Source organism: Carassius carassius, chromosome 27 (assembly GCF_963082965.1).
Source record: "Carassius carassius chromosome 27, fCarCar2.1, whole genome shotgun sequence".
Lineage (NCBI taxonomy): Eukaryota > Metazoa > Chordata > Actinopteri > Cypriniformes > Cyprinidae > Carassius > Carassius carassius.
In genome coordinates, this window is record NC_081781.1 from 42,501 (window position 1) to 63,753 (window position 21,253).

Consider the following 21,253-nt stretch of genomic DNA (forward strand, 5'->3'; position numbering starts at 1 on the left):
TCAAACATGACACAGAGATGAATGGAAAATCAATAAGAAGTGTCCGGAGAGCAGTAACATCCCTGGCATTAAAGATTTCCACAAACGAGCTACGCTCCTCAGCGATCGATGTGTGGAGTCATAGATCCTCATCAGTGTAACATGCTTCTGCTGGCCAGAGATTTCTGCTCCTTCTCCTGGATTTCTCTCATCTTCTGCTGTATGTGTGCTGTATTTATCAGTTTCTGCACAGGATTCTCACGCTGCGGCTCAAATCTCATTCCAGCATGTTCATAATCAAATGTGGTGTGTTAATAAACGTTCATTTATTTGTCAAACTGTTTCCTTGGTATTATGTCATGCTTTCAGAGCTGTACAGAAGTATATTTCCTGTAAACTTTGATTTTAATGACACATTTGATTCAGCAAAGCTGATCAACAAAATGTTGCTTTGGTATTTTCTTACAGTTAGGAAGAATTTTGTTAATAGAATGCTTGAAAATGCTCCTCATCTTTTATTCTAGAAGTATTCATAACAGAGTAAAACATGTTTTTATTTATTGGTTTGTTTCAAGTAAAAGAATAATTCTAAAAGAATAGAGATGAATGGCTCATTCTCGAGGAGTGAGATCTGAGAACAGAAGATGCATCAGAAGAGTTCTCTGGACGTCTTTTGGGGTCTGAAAAGAAAACTGTAACAGTAGCATAGAAATTAGATTGTTACACTTATCATTTATTTGTAATTATATTTCCCTTATAATTAAATCATCTTTTTTCATTTTCAGTTTTCATTATAATGTTAACATTCTTGTAATTTGGTTTGGTGTTTCCATATAGTTCCATGTAGTTTTTATAAATTTGTCAGTTTATGTAACAGAAATTTATGGAGTTAGTTTTAGTTTTGTTTAACTATAATAACTATAAAAAAACATATTGTTCTTGTTTATTATTTGTATGTTTGAACATATACCCATAAATAAAAAATTTGCCCTGAGTCCTGAACCGTAAACAAAGTTTTTGTTCTTTGCCTTCATCACATTAATCAAAGGCTTTCCAGCAACTACATGACATTTGAACATCTCACACCTGTAATGTTAAAAGAGCTGCTCAGTTTTATTATTAATAATTGTAAGCACTGAATTATATTCTATAAAAAATCAAACCAAGTGATTTCACAGAAAAACATGTTTCTATAAGAGCCTGAAGGAATGAAAGGAGGACACATGCGTTTGTGTTTTTTATTGAAAGCAGCTCTTGTGACACACATGCAGGATCACCGTACAAAAGCCACGCGACAGCGGATCTGAAGAGTCCTACAGAAACACACACTTCCAGATCACAGTGAGCCAGGAGACACAGGTGAGACGCCACGAGAACACACGCCAGGATTGTGCCCAATATTGCTAGAGAACGAGCCTGAACAGGCCACACTACTGAAAACCAGAAAGAAACCAGTGTAGAAAACTCTGGCGCGACCTACAAACGTAGAAGAAATAAATATATTCGATTCATCTGTCTGCAACAGCCATCTTAAAAAAAAAAGAAATATAAACAGTAGGAAAGTTTATTGTTAGTGTTATTTAGCAGGAACTCTCGGGTTCTAGGTAATACTGCCCATTTCACCATGGTGACATCACAACAAAAATACTGGCGTTTATCAAAACTGTACAATTGAACTTACAATTGCTCTAAAATAGCGTGAGAAGACGAGAGTGAGAGAGCCGTCAGCTGGTTCTGGTCCGAGTGGTCAGCAGTCAGAGCGGTCAGCAGTCAGAGCGGTCAGTGGTCAGAGCGGTCAGCAGTCAGTGGTCAGAGCGGTCAGCGGTCCGAGCAGTCAGCGGTCAGTGGTCAGCGGTCCAAGCAGTCAGCGGTCAGCGGTCCGAGCAGTCAGCGGTCAGTGGTCAGAGCGGTCAGTGGTCAGAGCGGTCAGTGGTCAGCGGTCCGAGCGGTCAGCGGTCCGAGCAGTCAGTGGTCAGCGGTCCAAGCAGTCAGCGGTCAGCGGTCCGAGCAGTCAGCGGTCAGTGGTCAGAGCGGTCAGTGGTCAGAGCGGTCAGTGGTCAGTGGTCAGCGGTCCGAGCAGTCAGTGGTCAGCGGTCAGTGGTCAGAGCGGTCAGTGGTCAGTGGTCAGAGCAGTCAGTGGTCCGAGCGGTCAGCAGTCAGAGCGGTCAGTGGTCAGAGCAGTCAGTGGTCCGAGCGGTCAGCAGTCAGAGCGGTCAGTGGTCAGTGGTCAGAGCAGTCAGTGGTCCGAGCGGTCAGCAGTCAGAGCGCTCAGTGGTCAGAGCGGTCAGTGGTCAGTGGTCAGTGATCAGAGCAGTCAGTGGTCCGAGCAGTCAGCAGTCAGAGCGGTCAGTGGTCAGTGGTCAGAGCAGTCAGTGGTCCGAGCGGTCAGCAGTCAGAGCGGTCAGTGGTCAGAGCAGTCAGTGGTCCGAGCGGTCAGCAGTCAGAGCGGTCAGTGGTCAGAGCGGTCAGTGGTCAGTGGTCAGAGCAGTCAGTGGTCCGAGCAGTCAGCAGTCAGAGCGGTCAGTGGTCAGCGGTCAGTGGTCAGTGGTCAGAGCAGTCAGTGGTCCGAGCGGTCAGCAGTCAGAGCGGTCAGTGGTCAGTGGTCAGAGCAGTCAGTGGTCCGAGCGGTCAGCAGTCAGAGCGGTCAGTGGTCAGCGGTCAGTGGTCAGAGCGGTCAGTGGTCCGAGCGGTCAGCGGTCAGTGGTCCGAGCGGTCAGTGGTCAGCGGTCAGTGGTCAGAGCGGTCAGTGGTCCGAGCGGTCAGCGGTCAGTGGTCAGCAGTCAGTGGTCTGAGCGGTCAGTGGTCCGAGCGGTCAGCGGTCAGTGGTCCGAGCGGTCAGTGGTCAGCGGTCAGTGGTCAGAGCGGTCAGTGGTCCGAGCGGTCAGCGGTCAGTGGTCAGCAGTCAGTGGTCTGAGCAGTCAGTGGTCCGAGCGGTCAGTGGTCAGCGGTCAGTGGTCAGAGCGGTCAGTGGTCCGAGCGGTCAGCGGTCAGTGGTCAGCAGTCAGTGGTCTGAGCAGTCAGTGGTCTGAGCAGTCAGCGGTCCGAGCGGTCAGCGGTCAGTGGTCCGAGCGGTCAGTGGTCAGCAGTCAGTGGTCTGAGCGGTCAGCGGTCCGAGCGGTCAGCGGTCAGTGGTCCGAGCGGTCAGTGGTCTGAGCGGTCAGCGGTCCGAGCGGTCAGTGGTCCGAGCGGTCAGCGGTAGTGGCGCATCAGAGGAACGATGCAGGACGGGGGGCCCGACAGCTTCAGGAAAGAGTTCTGCAGCAGCTCCGGGGCCGAGGCCCGCTGGGACGGCTCTCGCACCAGCATCAGGTCCAGGAACGCCCGCAGAACCAACGACACCTGCAACAAACACACCACACACACACACCACACACACGCTTCAGACACTCAGCACTTAGAAACAGATGCATCATGAGTGGTGGAACCATACACGTATTCACATTGAACCGTTCGGTACGAGGCTTTCGGTTTTCATTTTGAAAGAATTGAGTGAGTAAATGAGTCAATGCGCTTCTGAGTGAATCAGGTGTTGGAACGAATCAAAATGTTTTACAAAGACAGTAGCTTTGTCCTGATTCACCTACATATACTATCCCTTAAAAGAATGTAGCCTACTCTTTTTGTGAAAAAGTACACACTTGAGTCTGTAGCAGAATAGTAAGCAAGCTTTGGGACAGACTTCATCATAGATGAGTCTTTAACGGACGCTCTATTGCTTAGTTACATGCATCCTGTCACTATTTCTGTCAATCATCTTGTCACAGTTAATCCACATTTAGTTTGATTTGATTTCCTACTGTATTGGACAGAACCTTTCATGAACGGCTCATGTGTTTGCATAATGCATTTAAAAGTTAATGACCTAAAGTATCATTATAAAAGTTCACTATATTGCTGCTAGGGTGGAACAGTTCATGGAAAAAAATCTAAATGTACGGTTCTGGACACACGATTCGGCACGCGCTGGGACCTTAAAGGGTTAGTTCACCCAGATAGCAAAATTATGTAATTAATAACTCACCCTCATGTTGTTCCAAACCAAGCGTGCCGCACAAGCCCTGAAAAGTGAGGCCAAAACGTCTCGATCGCCCCCTGGTGAGTGGTCCTAGTATAGGTCATAAACCCCGCCTCCCCATGTTATTCAATGGGACGCGAGACCAACTAAACAATTAAATTACCCTTCAAATATCTTTTTTCCGAAGCTGTTTTTTGTCATTTACTGTAGTTTGTATCACGCTAATGTAAATTCAAGTGTTCGTTTTTAAAATAAGTTGTTTTTTAGATAGTTATTTAATGCTCTAAAAACGGTGGTGTGACGTCATGATTGACAGCTGTGATTGACAGCTCTCTGAGCCGAGGAGGCACTGAAGCGTCAACAGGCTTTTTTCATGATCTTCGGAGGACTGAGGAGATTGTATTTACCTTATTTTAATGAGATTGAAGTGGAACGGAGCAGACAGAGTTCACAGGAGCAGGACTCCACTTCCAAAAGAGTGCAGATTACGGTATGTGCATTCTGCGAGGGAGAGTGAGAGTATTGGTTTGTTTGAGCCGGCAACCATATCACCCTGGAGCCGAAGACCGGTTTCCCTCTGAAGCTAAGCAGGGCTGAGCCTGGTCAGTACCTGGATGGGAGACCTCCTGAGAAAACTAGGTTGCTGCTGGAAGAGGTGATAGTGAGGCCAGCAGGGGGCGCTCACCCTGTGGTCTGTGTGGGTCCTAGCTCCCCAGTGTAGTGATGGGGACACTATACTGTCAACAAGCACCATCCTTCAGATGAGACGTTAAACCGAGGTCCTGACTCTCTGTGGTCGTTAAAAATCCCAGGATGTCTTTCGAAAAGAGTAGAGGTGTGACCTCGGCATCCTGGCTAAATTCGCCCATTGGCCTCTGACCATCATGGCCTCCTTACAATCCCCATATCTACTGATCGGCTTCATCACTCTGTCTCCTCTCCACCAGTAAGCTGGTGTGTGGTGGGCGTTCTGGAGCAGTATGGCTGCCGTCGCATCATCCAGGTGGATGCTGCACACTGGTGGTGGATGAGGAGATACCCCCAGACTATGTAAAGCGCTTTGAGTGCCTAGAAAAGCGCTATATAAATGTAATGAATTATTATTATTATTATTAACTCAGAGGGAGTGTCAGCCACATTAAAAAAGTTAACATCTTAAGTCATTTGTGGATTAATGCGTATTAGAGATGCGAACCGTTTAAAACGATTCAGTTCGATTTGGTGAACTGAATGATTCGTTCGCGAACCGGATATCCAGCTGCTTTGTTTTGAACTCTCTCTCACAACAGACACGGAAGAGAAGACAATGCTGAATAAAGTCGTAGTTTTTGCTATTTTTGGACCAAAATGTATTTTCGATGCTTCAAAATATTCTAACTGACCCTCTGATGTCACATGGACTACTTTGATGATGTTTTTCTTACATTTCTGGACATGGACAGTAGACCGTACACACAGCTTCAATTGAGGGACTGAGAGCTCTCGGACTAAATCTAAAATATCTTAAACTGTGTTCAGAAGATAAACGGAGGTCTCACGGGTTTGGAACGACATGAGGGTGAGTTATTAATTACATAAATTTGCTATCTGGGTGAACTAACCCTTTAAATCTCAACTTAAATCTGGCAACACACCTGTAATATGATTAGTTATAAATAACACATAAAACAAACAGGGCTCGGCTAATTTATGTTCCTGCTGATGGATGAGCATTCTGGCATCCCAATACATTACAACAACAGTGATCAAATTAATATTTTTTTAAACGTTGACAAATCATTCACTCTTGTTCAATGCGAATGTTCAATTCTTTTTTTATTTGACAGTATAGTATTTCCCTAAACATAGCACATACCAAACCGTACTGAAACTGTGACTCTAAAACCGTGAAACAAACCGAACCGTGAGTAAGTTGAACTGTTCCACCAGTTGCTGCAGATGAAATATAACGTGGATAACACTGAATACATATTTTTCATCAGATTAGACATTGATTATTTATCACTCAAACCCCTTTCTCTACTTGTCTGTTGGTCTCGCATATCTGCCATGTTTGTAGTTTTTTAACACTTTATATATGTTTGTAGTTCTAATCGAATCTTCGTCCACCGCACAATGTGTTATGGGCAAAATCAGCCGTTAGAGTGTGCATCTATCTGCACTTCACTCTTTCTAAACTGGAAGTAATAGGTCTCAATCTCAATTCCTGGAGGGCCAGAGCTCTGCACAGCTCAAACACACCTGGTCCAGATAATCAAGGTCTTCCGGATCACCAGAAACTTCCAAGAAGGTGCGATTTGAAGCTAAACTCTGAGAGCTGTGGCTCCAGGACGTTTGAGACCACTGTAATAGACTATCCAGCAATCTTTGGCATACTTTTTTAAACATACTACGATTTGGGACACACTAATTCTATTTTCAAATACTATTTAGGACTGATATTATGCGAACTGGGACACATCAAGTGACTTGCTTCATTATTAAATGAATAATCAGTTTTGAACGAATGGAGTGAGTCAAGGATTCAGTGACTCATTCGTAAAGATAGTCACTAGCTTAGCCGTTTGAACAAATCAGTTGAATGAATGATTCAATGACTCACTCATTAGAAACTGACTCACCACCACCTACTGGTGTTTTCTTTTTTGTTTAACCATTTCATATTTCAATACCCATTCAAACATTAATATGCATTTATTATCAATATTTAAGCAATGTTAAATCTAAATATTTCTTTATAAAGCAATCTGTAATGTGTAGTCAATGCTTTTCTCATGTAACACAATAATGACTTTAAATAATCTTTCGGGGAGTGATTTCTCAGCCCAAATTGATGTGCAATTAATTAATTGGCTCATAATGTAATTAATTAAATAAAACATTTGAATTGTTTTACAGCCCCTAGTAAAAACTAGTGCTGTCAAATGATTCATGGCGATTAATCGCATCCTAAATAAAAGTTTTTGTTTGCATAATATATAAAAAATGTAAACCAGTGCTGCACGTAAACACACGTGTCAGTGATCATGTGACTGTGGCTCTGGCCAATAGAGACGCAGCGGCTCACCTTGTGCGAGTCTTTGATCTGCGGAGCCAGGTTGTCTCGTATCCGTCTCATGGCCTGCAGCGGCGGCTCGTTGAAGTACGGCGGCTCTCCGTCCACCATCTCGATCACCATGATGCCCAGAGACCAGATGTCCACCTGCACACACCACAGCAGATCAGCGCTGACTAGTTACCCATCATGCAGCACACGGGTCAGCATCGACCGTACCTCAGTGTAGTGATGGCAAAATCGAGGCCTCGTGAACCAATGAAACAGTTGAACCAAATGTGCCATATTGTTTCGAGGCTTCGAATCAATCCGACACCCGTCTCAACGGTGACACCTAGTGGTCACTTGCAGGTGTTGATCTGAAACAACCTTGACGAGTCATTAAAAAAATTTGTTTTTTTTTATTATTATAATGTTCTAATATGTGAAGCTTGTAACCTATAGGCTCCTCACTGTGCATAATGTTATTTTGGTCATGAAAAATGAATATTAATAAAAGAAATCAAGCCACAACGTCTCACTTTTTTAGAGATTTTTATTCAAAAATATTAATTTATCTGCTGTGGAAGGACTTAGCCTACTTCTTTTTTTACAGATAATTTCTCCAGCCTTTGAAAAAATCCTCTCACAAGGGACACTTGTTGCTGGCATACAAAGATATTTTTTGCAAGGACATACAAATGAGGAAAGATTACTGCTCTCTCTTTCCAGTAAGTTAGTGGATCATGAGTTCTGGGCAAATACACATCGTTGATGTATTTTTTCACTTCCACTGTGGCATCAGCTGTAGCATTGTGTATCATCTTGGTTTGATGGATGCGAGTATCAAAAAGTTCCCATAAACTGTCCTGTGTTTCTACTGGTGTTGATGTTGATGGTGATGGTGATGATGATGATGATGGATGTGATGTTGACATTTCTGGGTCTGAATAAAAATGAAAACAGCAATTAGTAACAAATCCTAAACTGACGGCATATATGAAGGATATATTATATTACATGATTCAGATTACATAACATAACACAGACTGAAACTGCTCACCAGGATTTGTGTTTGAACGCATCAGTGAAGCACACTCCAGTGTGATATGCTTTTCAGCTTCCTGGGCTTTGGCAGCATTTCCAAATGCCACATTTTTGAACCTTGGGTCCAGCAGTGTAGCCAGTGCCAAGGCTCTAAAACTCTCATAACCTCCACATCTGGAGTGCAGACCTTCTTGCAGATGTGAGCCTATGAGCCAAAACAGGAGAAACACATATTTATAATAATGACAATAATATGACAGTTATGGCCAATCACATGGGTAGTATGGTCATTGTGGCCTACCTAATTGAACAGTTGATTCCTGCGTTGCATTTCCTTTTTTCTGTGCAAGCTTGTGCTGCAACATCCTGTACAGTGGTATAAGCTTTGAAGCAGACACTCTCTTTTCCTCTGACATCTCTGTTGTTGCGAGTTTGAATGGTTGCAGTATTGACAATGATTGTTCAATAATGTCATAATCAATACTTGTCAGGGGAGCAGTATCATTGTTTAAGTTGGAAAGTGCAGCAGCCACTGGTTCACGTTGGTCATACAAGCGCTGTAGCATGTCAAATGTGCTGTTCCATCTCGTGTCAACCTCCTGTATCAGTTTCAGAGTTGGTCTTCCCATCAAGCTCTGCATCTCCACAAGCTTGTCCTTTGCTTTGCAGCTGGATCTGAACAACCCCACTATCTTTCTGGCCTTCTGGCGTATTTCATTGATGACTGGGGTTTGATCTAGTGCCTTTTTCACAATCAAATTTAAAGTATGAGCAAAACATGGGACATGGCGAAGGTGGAGTAGCTGGGCACTTAGGATCATGTTAGATGCATTGTCAGTCACCATGCACTGAACTTTGGAGGTTATTCCCCACTCAGCCATTAGCAAGGCTTTAGCCTCCATGAGATGCTGGGCTGTGTGGGTTTGGTAAAACCTCCTTACACCCAGTACAACAGTTGCCATTTTTGCCTCTGGTGTTATATAATGGCAAGTCACACCAAGATATCCATCCATATTAATGGAGGACCACATGTAAGGCTAACAAATTCGGCCTTTTGTAGGTCCTCCATTGTCTTCTCCTTGGCTTTGTTGTACTTTTCGCTGACCATTATTTTAAGCACCTTCCGGGATGGGAGGACATAGCTTGGATCAAGCTTGTTCACAAATGCCCTGAATCCCTCATCGTCCACGATGGTGAAGGGCTGCAGATCCTTCACCACCATGTTTATAAGAGCCTCATCCAATTCCCTCTGTCTGACTTTTAAAAGAGAAGACAAAACATACTTTCAGACAAATACATTGGAAAAATACAGCTTCAATTAGTGCACATCTATTAAAAGTATAGCCTACTGGTTCATTATTTGGAAACCTTCCAGTGTTTATAATCAGTGCTTTATATAACTTATAAACTTTATAAACAGTGTCCCAAAAGGTTGTAATTATATTTCAATTATAATTATATCCCAAACAATGCATACCTTGCTTAGATGGCCCAGCAGTGTCAGTAGCAGGCCTAGGTACAGGGGGAATGCCATCCTCTGCACCCTGCAAAATGGCAGGATGAGTGCTCCTCAAATGGCGCATCATGGATGATGTATTGTTGCAGTAGGCTAGCTGCCGATCACAATACACACATCTCACTTTATTTGGGGTTTCTAAATGGAAATGCTCCCACACCACAGATGTACGGCATCTCTTCTGGGGAGCTTCCATTTTATCTATCTATCCAAATCTATCTATCTATATATGAATCGATCTATGTATCTAGATATGTATCTATAATCTATGTATCTATATATGTATCTATCTATAAAATATGTATTTATATATGTATCTATAATCTATCTATATATGTATCTATCTATAATATATGTATTTATATATGTATCTGTAATCTATCTATATATGTATCTATCTATTAATCTAGCTGTCTATATATATTTATATCTATGTATCTATTAATGTGTCACTATATGTATACTCTGTCTGTCTCTAGCCTCTCAGTCAATGTGTTGTGTAAATTTAAATGTAAGTCTAAATTGCCTATAACTAATCAAATCGCACTATGTCACTATATCACCAAAAATCCGCTATCTCAAAGTCAAACTCCTCTCACAAAAACCCACGAGGTCAAAATGCGTTTATTTCACTTTTATACAGATGTGCGATTGTGTGGTCTGTTCCCGACCGTTCCAATCAAACGCTGATTCGGCGGACCACACCTGATGAAACAATTAGTGAAACACTTCGAGGCTTCGTTTGGTCATAGTCACGTGACATGGGTGTTTCGAATCACGCTTCGGATCAGTGTTTCGACACATCTGCGCTTCGGGATCTCGCAAAGCTTCGGAACGACTGTTTCGCTTCAGCCATCCTTACCTCAGTGCCGTAGGGAAGTCTGGAGATGACCTCCGGCGCCATCCAGTACGGCGTTCCCACCAGAGACTTCCTCTTGGGAACCTCTTTGGACACTTGAGCACAGAAGCCGAAATCCGAGAGCTTGATCTGAGCACAGAAACACATGGAAGCGTCACGTTCAGCACAACACAAAGCTGATTAGCCGCTAATCGCCCCTTCATTTGTCATGTTCTCCCAGCTAATTACAAGGTGGGAGACACGATTTAATTACTTGGAACTAGTGAAGTTGCTAATTACCCTGATCACTTTTCTGCCCTCACAATAAACACACTTGTGTGTGACGACACAGTTACATGTGAAGATGATGATACCATAAACCCCACAACACTGTCGTGTGCTGAATATTGAACTAAAACGATTAAACACAACAGAATTATGTCTTATAAAATATTTCTATTTTATTTTTATTTTTATAATAAAAAAAATTGATTCTGTTTTTCATAGTGCTGAAGTTATCAAACACATCACTGCACTTTATATGAGTTACCATCGTTGTGTTCCCAAAGTTGTTTTAATTGGTTTTGCTTAAAAAGTATGCTATAAACTACATTAAGTTACGCAAAGTACCTCGGATTCAAAGTAAACTAGAATAAAAAGGGTTTTGGATATAATGCTACGTTGGCTTGGAATAATTTAGAAAGCTCTTTAAAGTTGACCGTGCTTCCAACATTAAATGAGTTTAAACTACTTTTAACAAAGTGTGTGTTCTGTCCCCTGGTGAACTGCTGTTGTGATTTAGACGTGTTTTGTGCAGATGGTGTCAGCTTGTACATTTAATGTTATTTGCTGTTGCTTTCTTGGCCAGCTCACTCTTGTAAAAGAGATTGTAATCTCAATGACCAGATCTTTAACCTGGTTAAAGAAATGAAATGAAATATGATAAAAATGTAAAGTAATTGTAATTATTTTATATAAATCTTAATATTAATGTACATTTTTTTAAAATACAATTTAACTTGATAAATAAATTAAATTAAATAATAAATAAATAAATAAATAAATATTACATTATTTGTATTTAATTACATTATATTATTTGTGTTGAACTAGATTAATGATGTATATTTCTGTTGTGATGTACCCGTCCGTCGCTGGTCAGCAGGATGGAGTCGCTCTTGATGTCTCTGTGTATGACGCCCTGTGTGTGGAGATACGACAGAGCCTTCAGCACCGACAGACAGACCGTGGCGATCTGCTCCTCATTCATCCTGTCAACGAAACACAGTCATCAGATCTCAACATCAGAGGAGACCTGCTTCTCACGAGCTCCTGAGGCTAACACAGATGTGCTGGGGCTTAGGGTGGTCTCATCTAGCAGAGTTTTGTGTGAAACTCTCACTCTGTGAATATAAGTCAGTGTCAGGTCAAGTCACCTTTATTTATCTAGTGCTTTTTACAATACAGATTGTGTCAAAGCAGCTCTACAGTAATAAATATGAAAATAGTGACGATAACACAAAAAAAACCCACCAAAAAAAAAACAGAAGCATCTATTATCACAGATCCAGCACTGACACACACACACACACACACACACACACACACACACACACACACACAAACACACACACACATTGTTATCCCCTAACCCTAAACCTACCCCTTACAGAAAACCTGTTTCAACTGCAAGATAAACTTTCTGATAAACATAATTTACTATTATGTTAAATTATTTTTGTTAAAGGCCGCAGGCAAGTCCCCATAATGTCAGAAATGTCAGGTTTTTCTATCCTTGTGGAGACATTTGGTCACACACACACCCACAGTATAGCTAGCGTGTCATTAGCAGTGTGTTCTCTAACATGCATGCAGAACAAAGCAGGAGCGGAAATACTCGTGGAGAGTCGTGACTCCATCAGTGGAGCGTGAGCATGTTAGCACGTGAGAGTGTGTGTGTGTGTGTGCGTGTGTGTGTGTGAGAGGCCCAGCTGTCCACTGCGCTCTCATCTGTCTCGCCTGCGGCTGCGGCTGTGGCTTCACTGGAGGGGAACACGCTGCCATGTGTTTGTGCCTCCCGCTCCTCCTCAACACTAATGCAGCGTAATGCACAAACGGGATGTGTTTGCAATTACTCTGATGAACCATGCTTCACAAGGAGATCCATGAAGGACACTTCTGTCTCCAAAAACACATTCACAACTTCATTCTTCACAGACAGTGACGTCCAGAATACTGCAGTCACATGCAAACCTGCTCAGGCAGACTTTCATCAAACAAGACTATACAATAAAGTTTACATCAACATGAATTAACAATGAAAAATACTTCTAAAGCATTTTTAATATTAGTTAATTTCAACATATACTAACACATGATCCAAATCTAAAGTTGTATCTGTTAACATTATTTAATGGACCTCAGTTGACTTGAACTAACAATTAACATTTTAGTTTTGTTTTTATTAAATAATTTTAAGAAAGATGAATAAATATTATAACGAATGCATTGCTCTTTGTTAATGTTAGTTATTGCAGTACTGATAGATGGCTAATAAGATGCAGTACAAGCCACTTTTCCATGGTAAAATCACTGTAACATCCTGGACAGTAATATAAAAGACATTAACACTCAATGGATGGTTTAATCTAATAAATAAACAACATACACTCAAGTAGTAATTCCATCATGTGTTGTATTTCATCAGTGTGGCTGTATCTGAATATAAACGTGTTTAAACACTCATCCAATCATAGCTCTCACTCTCAGCTATTATGTTATATTCACGAGTCGTGTCACAAGCACACACTGATCAGCCTCAAACACCTCCAGATTCTGCATTTATACAAACAGCTCTGTGTGCCGCTAATCTATCAGGAGCCTCATTAAAATCTGCTGGTAATTGAAAACACAGCGCACTTTGAACAGCCCACATGCAGGAACACGCACTGGCACAGATCAGCGTTAGCTCTGGCAGGAAGCCAGCGACACCAACATCAGAACACAGCACTGAAGAACACTGATCCTCTGCACTCAGATTATCTAAACCTTACTCCATCCGACCCCAGCTGACTCTACTCAACTACATCTGACTCTACTCAACTACATCTGACTCTACCTGACTCTACCTGTCTCCAACCAACTCCATCTGACTCTACCCGACTCCATCTGACTCTACCCGACTCCATCTGATTCTACCCGACTCCATCTGACTCTACCCGACTCCATCTGATTCTACCCGACTCCATCTAACTCTACCCGACTCCATCTAACTCTACCCGACTCCATCTGACTCTACCCGACTCCATCTGATTCTACCCGACTCCATCTGACTCTACCCGACTCCATCTGACTCTACCCGACTCCATCTAACTCTACCCGACTCCATCTAACTCTATCTAACTCTACCCGACTCCATCTGACTCTACCCGACTCCATCTGACTCTACCCGACTCCATCTGACTCTACCCGACTCCATCTGACTCTATCCGACTCCATCTGACTCTACCCGACTCCATCTGATTCTACCCGACTCCATCTGACTCTACCCGACTCCATCTGATTCTACCCGACTCCATCTAACTCTACCCGACTCCATCTAACTCTACCCGACTCCATCTGACTCTACCCGACTCCATCTGATTCTACCCGACTCCATCTGACTCTACCCGACTCCATCTAACTCTCCCCGACTCCATCTAACTCTACCCGACTCCATCTGTCTCTACCCGACTCCATCTGACTCTACCCGACTCCATCTGACTCTACCCGACTCCATCTGACTCTACCCGGCTCCATCTGACTCTACCCGACTCCATCTGACTCTACCCGACTCCATCTGACTCTACCCGACTCCATCTAATTCTACCCGACTCCATCTGACTCTACCTGACTCCATCTGACTCTACCCGACTCCATCTAATTCTACCCGACTCCATCTGACTCTACCTGACTCCATCTGACTCTACCCGACTCCATCTAATTCTACCCGACTCCATCTGACTCTACCCGACTCCATCTGACTCTACCCGACTCCATCTGATTCTACCCGACTCCATCTGACTCTACCCGACTCCATCTGACTCTCCCCGACTCCATCTAACTCTACCCGACTCCATCTGTCTCTACCCGACTCCATCTGACTCTACCCGACTCCATCTGACTCTACCCGACTCCATCTGACTCTACCCGGCTCCATCTGACTCTACCCGACTCCATCTGACTCTACCCGACTCCATCTGACTCTACCCGACTCCATCTAATTCTACCCGACTCCATCTGACTCTACCTGACTCCATCTGACTCTACCCGACTCCATCTAATTCTACCCGACTCCATCTGACTCTACCTGACTCCATCTGACTCTACCCGACTCCATCTAATTCTACCCGACTCCATCTGACTCTACCTGACTCCATCTGACTCTACCCGACTCCATCTGACTCTACCCGACTCCATCTGACTCTACCTGACTCCATCTGACTCTACCCGGCTCCATCTGACTCTACCCGACTCCATCTGACTCTACCCGACTCCATCTGACTCTACCCGGCTCCATCTGACTCTACCCGACTCCATCTGACTCTACCCGACTCCATCTGACTCTACCCGACTCCATCTGACTCTACCCGACTCCATCTAATTCTACCCGACTCCATCTAACTCTACCCGACTCCATCTGACTCTACCCGACTCCATCTAATTCTACCCGACTCCATCTGACTCTACCTGACTCCATCTGACTCTACCCGACTCCATCTGACTCTACCCGACTCCATCTGACTCTACCCGACTCCATCTGACTCTACCCGACTCCATCTGACTCTACCCGACTCCATCTGACTCTACCCGACTCCATCTACCTCTACCCGACTCCATCTAACTCTACCCGACTCCATCTAACTCTACCCGACTCCATCTGACTCTACCCGACTCCATCTGACTCTACCGGACTCCATCTAACTCTCCCCAACTCCATCTAACTCTACCCGACTCCATCTGACTCTACCCGAATCCATCTAACTCTACCCGACTCCATCTGACTCTACCCGACTCCATCTAACTCTACCCGACTCCATCTGACTCTATCCGACTCCATCTGACTCTACCGGACTCCATCTAACTCTCCCCGACTCCATCTAACTCTACCCGACTCCATCTAACTCTACCCGACTCCATCTGACTCTATCCGACTCCATCTGACTCTACCGGACTCCATCTAACTCTCCCCGACTCCATCTAACTCTACCCGACTCCATCTGACTTCAACCAACTCCACCCAATTAAAAACCACAGCAGTATACAAACAAGAGTAAAATAAAACTGGTTCAGTTGTTAAGACACAAAATGTAAATCTCATTTGTGTTTAGGTACAACCTCAACATATATTAATAGGAATGTGGTCAAAACATCTAGAATGTGAACCCTGTTTAACCACCTCGCCTTCTTCTGTCTTTTCATTGTTTTCGTCTATTAATGTCTGCATTATTGTTATACTCTTACATCTTGTATCTCTTATTCATTTTGTAATGTAATTGCTTCTGACTGTAATCTGGATAAGCATTTGAATGTAAGTTTGTGTCAAACATGACACACTGAGATGAGGAGGATTTAAACATTACATATTTTCTGAATACATTTGATACTCAAAAGATAATGGAATTAGTCAAACTAATTCTAGCTAAACCTTAGATGGGATTGGCTGTGAGAATCACATGATGCATCTGCTGATCTTAGCCTTGATTCAGACCTGTGTGGATTCAGGATGCTGCCTAAGAAGGGATCTGTCCGTGTAGACATGAGCTTCTCTATTAGCGTCTCAAACAGGACAGAAATAAAGCACATCAGAAGCAGAAGCTGCTCTTCCTCTCTATGGTGGTATGGAAGTGTGTCGTGTCATGCATGTCTCTGAAAGCGTGCAATTACAGTCCAACACCGCACCACACCGAACTGACGAACAACGCCAATTACTGTAATTATGCAGACGCTTCGAGAGCAGAGGCAGCATTTAAAACAAACTCCACCACAAACTTGCACAATAATAATAAATCACTGGACTATTGTCTCCAGCAGATAATGCTGCACTCAATCCGCTGCATAAATCAGCTAAAGAAGTGTAATATTACTCTTATTTTCATATTAGATCAAAGCTGTTTGTGAAACGTGTTAAACATGTTCACTATTAATGAGATCAAAACATCTTTATAGTCACATTTATTTATTTAGCGCTTTTAACAATAAAGATTGTCAAAGCCACTTTACAGTATGAAATATAAAAATAGTGTGTCAATTATGCAAAAGGACAACAGTACATACTAAATTTTCATTTAAATCTCTAATCTATAATATCCCTTAATCATTTTCTCTTTCACTTGGATCTTGGTGTACTTTGAATCAAAAGATCAGATGAATGCATGAATAAATCAGTGTGAAATCAGCCTCTGATTCTGATTGGACCGGCTCTTACCTGGTGTGAGTGACGATGTCAGTCAAGGCTCCGCCCTCCAGGAACTCCATCACTACCCAGAGTTCATCACTGACCAGATAACTGTTATACATGTCCACCACGTTCTCGTGATGGTAGTCTCTCATGATGACCACCTGCAAGCAGATGAACAGGAAAACATCTAGACGCTCTCAAAGACCTGTGTCTGATCATCTCTGCTTCATCATGAATGAGGGCTGAAAATCAATCGAAATAAAACAGCAGTTATTAACATGCAAAGTCTGCGAATGGAGTATATGTACGGTGTTTCTGAGTAAAGTGGCAACAATACTTGCAAATTGTAGTCCATACATGAAAACTGTAGTTAGTAACGTAATTTGGTTTATGTTTTCTGACTACTTTTCAACTGGTTTTAAATGTACCATTAAACATACCATATTGATATAAAAAAGTAACTGTAATCTGATTATGAGCATTACAAAATGTAATATACTCTTAATTTCGAGTATCTGATTTTTGGAATCTGAATTCGTCATCCAGATCGCATGTAATCAGTTATAGCACTGTGTTGATGTACACATGAGCAGCTCGTGATGCCGTGTTTTCAGTGTCTCGACTCGATCTCTGCATCAGCTGTCAGTCTGTGTCCAAGATAATAACCATTATACATTATATAACACCCAACAAACCATCTTCCCAAACTTGTAATGAGATGCACATACTACCAAAAATGAAACTTTCAGTGGTTTTCTGCCTAAATAAAAGCTTAATAAAAGCAAAAGAAATTTAGACAACTATACATACAGTATGGATATTGTATTTTTAAAATGGGACTGTAAAAATATTAAATCTTTATTTTTTTATTTAAAAAAAATATTATATCTGGTGTCTTATATATTTTTGGTTTGACTTTTTAATCACACCGTTTTTGGCAAACACCGCACAGCTCTACAAACCTGAAGCTTTAAAAAAAAAAAAAAAAAGTGAAGTGACATTCAGCCAAGTATGGTGACCCATACTCAGAATTTGTGCTCTGCGTTTAACCCATCCGAAATGCACACACACAGAGCAGTGAACACACACACACTGTGAGCACACACCCGGAGCAGTGGGCAGCCATTTATGCTGCGGCGCCCGGGGAGCAGTTGGGGGTTCGATGCCTTGCTCAAGGGCACCTAAGTCGTGGTATTGAAGGTGGAGAGAGAACTGTACATGCACTCCCCCCACCCACAATTCCTGCCGGCCCGGGACTCGAACTCACAACCTTTCGATTGGGAGTCCGACTCTCTAACCATTAGGCCACGACTTCCCTAAGTTTTCACCACTTTGTTCAGCAGGATATCTGTGCGCTCACCTCGTTGAACAGAAGTTCCCTCCGCTGCTGTTTCCTCAGGTCCATCTTCTTCACAGCCACCTGTTTGCCGCTGTGCTTCTCGGTGGCGATGCACACAATGCCCGTGGATCCCTCTCCGATCTTCAGGAAGTTGTCCAGATACTCGCGCGGGTCGCCGGGGTTCACCACCAGCTGCAGAGCGGCGCGGAACTGTTCGTGGGACACTCTGCAGGGCGGCTGCTCGGAGGACGAGCCCCAGCTGGGCGGCGGATAGGCCCCGGGCCCCGGGATGAAGGGCGAGGAGGGCTGTGAGTGTGCTCCCTGTGGGGTGTAGGGGGGGCTGGGCTGGGGCGGGCGGTAGTGGTACTGGAGACCGGATGGGTAACAGGGTTTGCCGTGGCTCTGAGGTAGTTTGAAGGGAACGCGCTGATACGTCTCGGGCCCCGGCCCCTGCAGACTCCCATCACGGGCCCCACGCTCGAACTCGCCCTGTTTCATCCAAACACAAAACATCATGGGCATCATTAGGATTGGGTTCAATTGAATTTAATAAATTCTGATTCCCAGTTTAAATTCTAATTTGGTTAAAATCAGACATTTAGATATCAAAGTTTTATAGCTGAAGTGAATTGAAATAAAGATTTTACCACAAGTATCCAATTCCTGACCTCAAGTATATGGTTCTGGAATTGGAATTGGTTTTCGATTCCCAACCCTAGGGCTCATTTTATAAAATGTTGCACAGAAACCATCCCAAATTAGATTTTATGATAATTTCTCAAATATGTGATTCATAGAATGAATGTATGCACAGAAAACAAAACGCACGTATGGCTCTCTTTCAGATGTGAAATCTATGGTGAACTTAAGTGCAAATAAATGGTTTCCGCTCTCTGCCTTGAAGACGACTCTTAATTAATGTCATTAACAAATAAAAGATCACCAATCATCATCCAAATTCTTTAATTCAGAACAGCGAGCTGCAAGAACAGATTACATTTTCAGAAACCTGCGTTACTCTGACAAGAGAGAGTGTGTACATCTGCTCAGACACTGATGTGACGCTAAACACTTTTCCACGTAGACATTTTTTACAAATATGAGCGCTGACGTGGATTTAAGCACACATACAGTCTAAGATTAAATCTGAGTTTTATAAATGAGGCTCCATAAGTGAATAATGCAGACAGGAACAGCAGCAGAAAATACCACACAATACTAATTTATATAATAATATATGATCAATAACAGTTTAATTCAGCTGTGTTCTGTGTGAATCTGTGTTAAAGTGTAATGTATTTCTGTGATGCTCCGCTGTATTTTCAGCATCATTCCTCCAGTCTTCAGTGTCACATGATCTTCAGAAATCATGAAAATATGATTTACTGCTCAAGAAACATTTCTGAAAACAGTTTTATTAATCAAGGATGCATTCAATTAATGTCAAAAATGTCAGTAAAGGCATTTATAATGTTACAAAAGATTTCTATTTCAAATGAACTCTTTTCTTTTGAGCTTTATATTCATCTGTGAATCCTGAAAAATAAAATGTATCAGTTTCCACAAAGATATTGAGCAGCACGACTGTGTTCAACACTGATAATAATGTTTCTTGAGCAGCAAATCATTATATTATTCTGATTTCTGAAGATCATGTGATGCTGAAAATTCAGCTGCACACCACAGAAATAAATGACATTAAAACAAATATTCACAAAAAAACAGCTGTTTTAAATCATAATAATACATTCAAATAGTAATAATATTTCAAGAGTTCTTTCAAAAACACTGAAAAATGTAATTATTGCTTTTTATTACAAAAATGACTACTTAATAATTGAAACTTTGACTGTTAGCGTATGTGATACACACCTACAGCAGTGAGTTGAAGCAGAGCTGAGATGTTTCCAGCTTGTGTACAGTGAGAAGCAGGAATAAAGCATTAGAAACAGTGCAGTCACGACCGAGCTTACTCTCAGGGTCACGGTGGGCGGCAGATTGAATTATTCCCACCACGCCCCGAACACAGAAAGATGACACGACACGGATCGTCATCTAAGCGCCTGATGATGAGAGCATCGGCTGTAATTATATCGGTGGACTCGTTTAATCAATCATCCCCGGCGAGGCTGTTTATGGGCCGGAGAGAGTCTCGAGACCTCCTTTCCCAACCGCTGGCTGATCCATGTTCGTTAAATGCACATTAATCTGAATTTGGCAGCGTAATCAACAACCCAACTGGAGTGTGAAATTGAATTCTGTGGTGGAACACGCCGCCGTGGCTTTTGTGCAAGGGCTGCAGAAAAGGAAGGAGCCACCACATCAGTTCATCACAATGAGCGGAGCGTGCACGAGTTCCCAAGTCCCCGAGCTGTCGGCCTTTAACAGCCCGAGATTCCCAGCAGCGCACACAAAACGCTGGGCTCGCTGAAAGTGACCGAGTCGAGGTGAATGAGAAAGAAAGAGGTTCATTATGACACCGCTGAGACGAGACTGATGGGGGTTCGGCCTGAATCACAGCCATCTCTCTCTCACACACACACACAAACACACACACGACTGTTCTGCTCAATACATTCGACATACAGTACAACACCGTTGTGAACATCAACCGAACCCACCAGAAACACGCTCATATTTCATCCCAAACATCAGCAGGAAGATGTAGTGGAACACAAATCAAGAGTTTGTGAATTGTGGCATTATTTTCATGACACATTTACACAAAAATTTCTCATTAATCATTAACACTGTGAATTTAGATCTGAGTTTGGTTGCACTTTCACTTTAAACATTCTACTAACTGTAAGTAACTTTGCAACTAAATGTCAACAGGTTAGGGTCAGGGTTAGGGTCAGGGTTAGGGTTAGGGTTAGGGTTAGTAGAATACGTTGGTTATACTATACTTACAGTCAGCATGTTGTGGACCCATCCAAATACAGTGGCCTGAATTTAACTTATGCTGTTTTCAAAATAAAATGTTGTTCAGACCAGACAAAGGTTTCAGGATGAAAATATTAACAACATTTAGTTTTTTAATGAATCT

The 21,253-nt window shown here is 42.8% G+C and overlaps 1 protein-coding gene across 2 annotated transcripts in view; it reads right to left on the reverse strand.

The window, feature by feature from the left end:
- Positions 1-3,057: 3,057 nt before the first annotated feature.
- The window catches only part of LOC132106360 (serine/threonine-protein kinase PAK 5-like), a 63,992-nt gene continuing 45,796 nt past the window's right edge, over positions 3,058-21,253 (reverse strand). For both annotated transcript variants that reach the window (XM_059511971.1, XM_059511972.1), the window contains 6 exons: positions 18,229-18,696; positions 16,896-17,029; positions 11,574-11,700; positions 10,454-10,579; positions 7,062-7,196; positions 3,058-3,318 (listed from right to left, as the gene is read on the reverse strand). In XM_059511971.1, the coding sequence (XP_059367954.1) occupies positions 3,169-3,318; positions 7,062-7,196; positions 10,454-10,579; positions 11,574-11,700; positions 16,896-17,029; positions 18,229-18,696 (1,140 nt within the window). In that variant the 3' untranslated portion in view covers positions 3,058-3,168. The remainder of the gene's footprint in view (positions 3,319-7,061; positions 7,197-10,453; positions 10,580-11,573; positions 11,701-16,895; positions 17,030-18,228; positions 18,697-21,253) is intronic.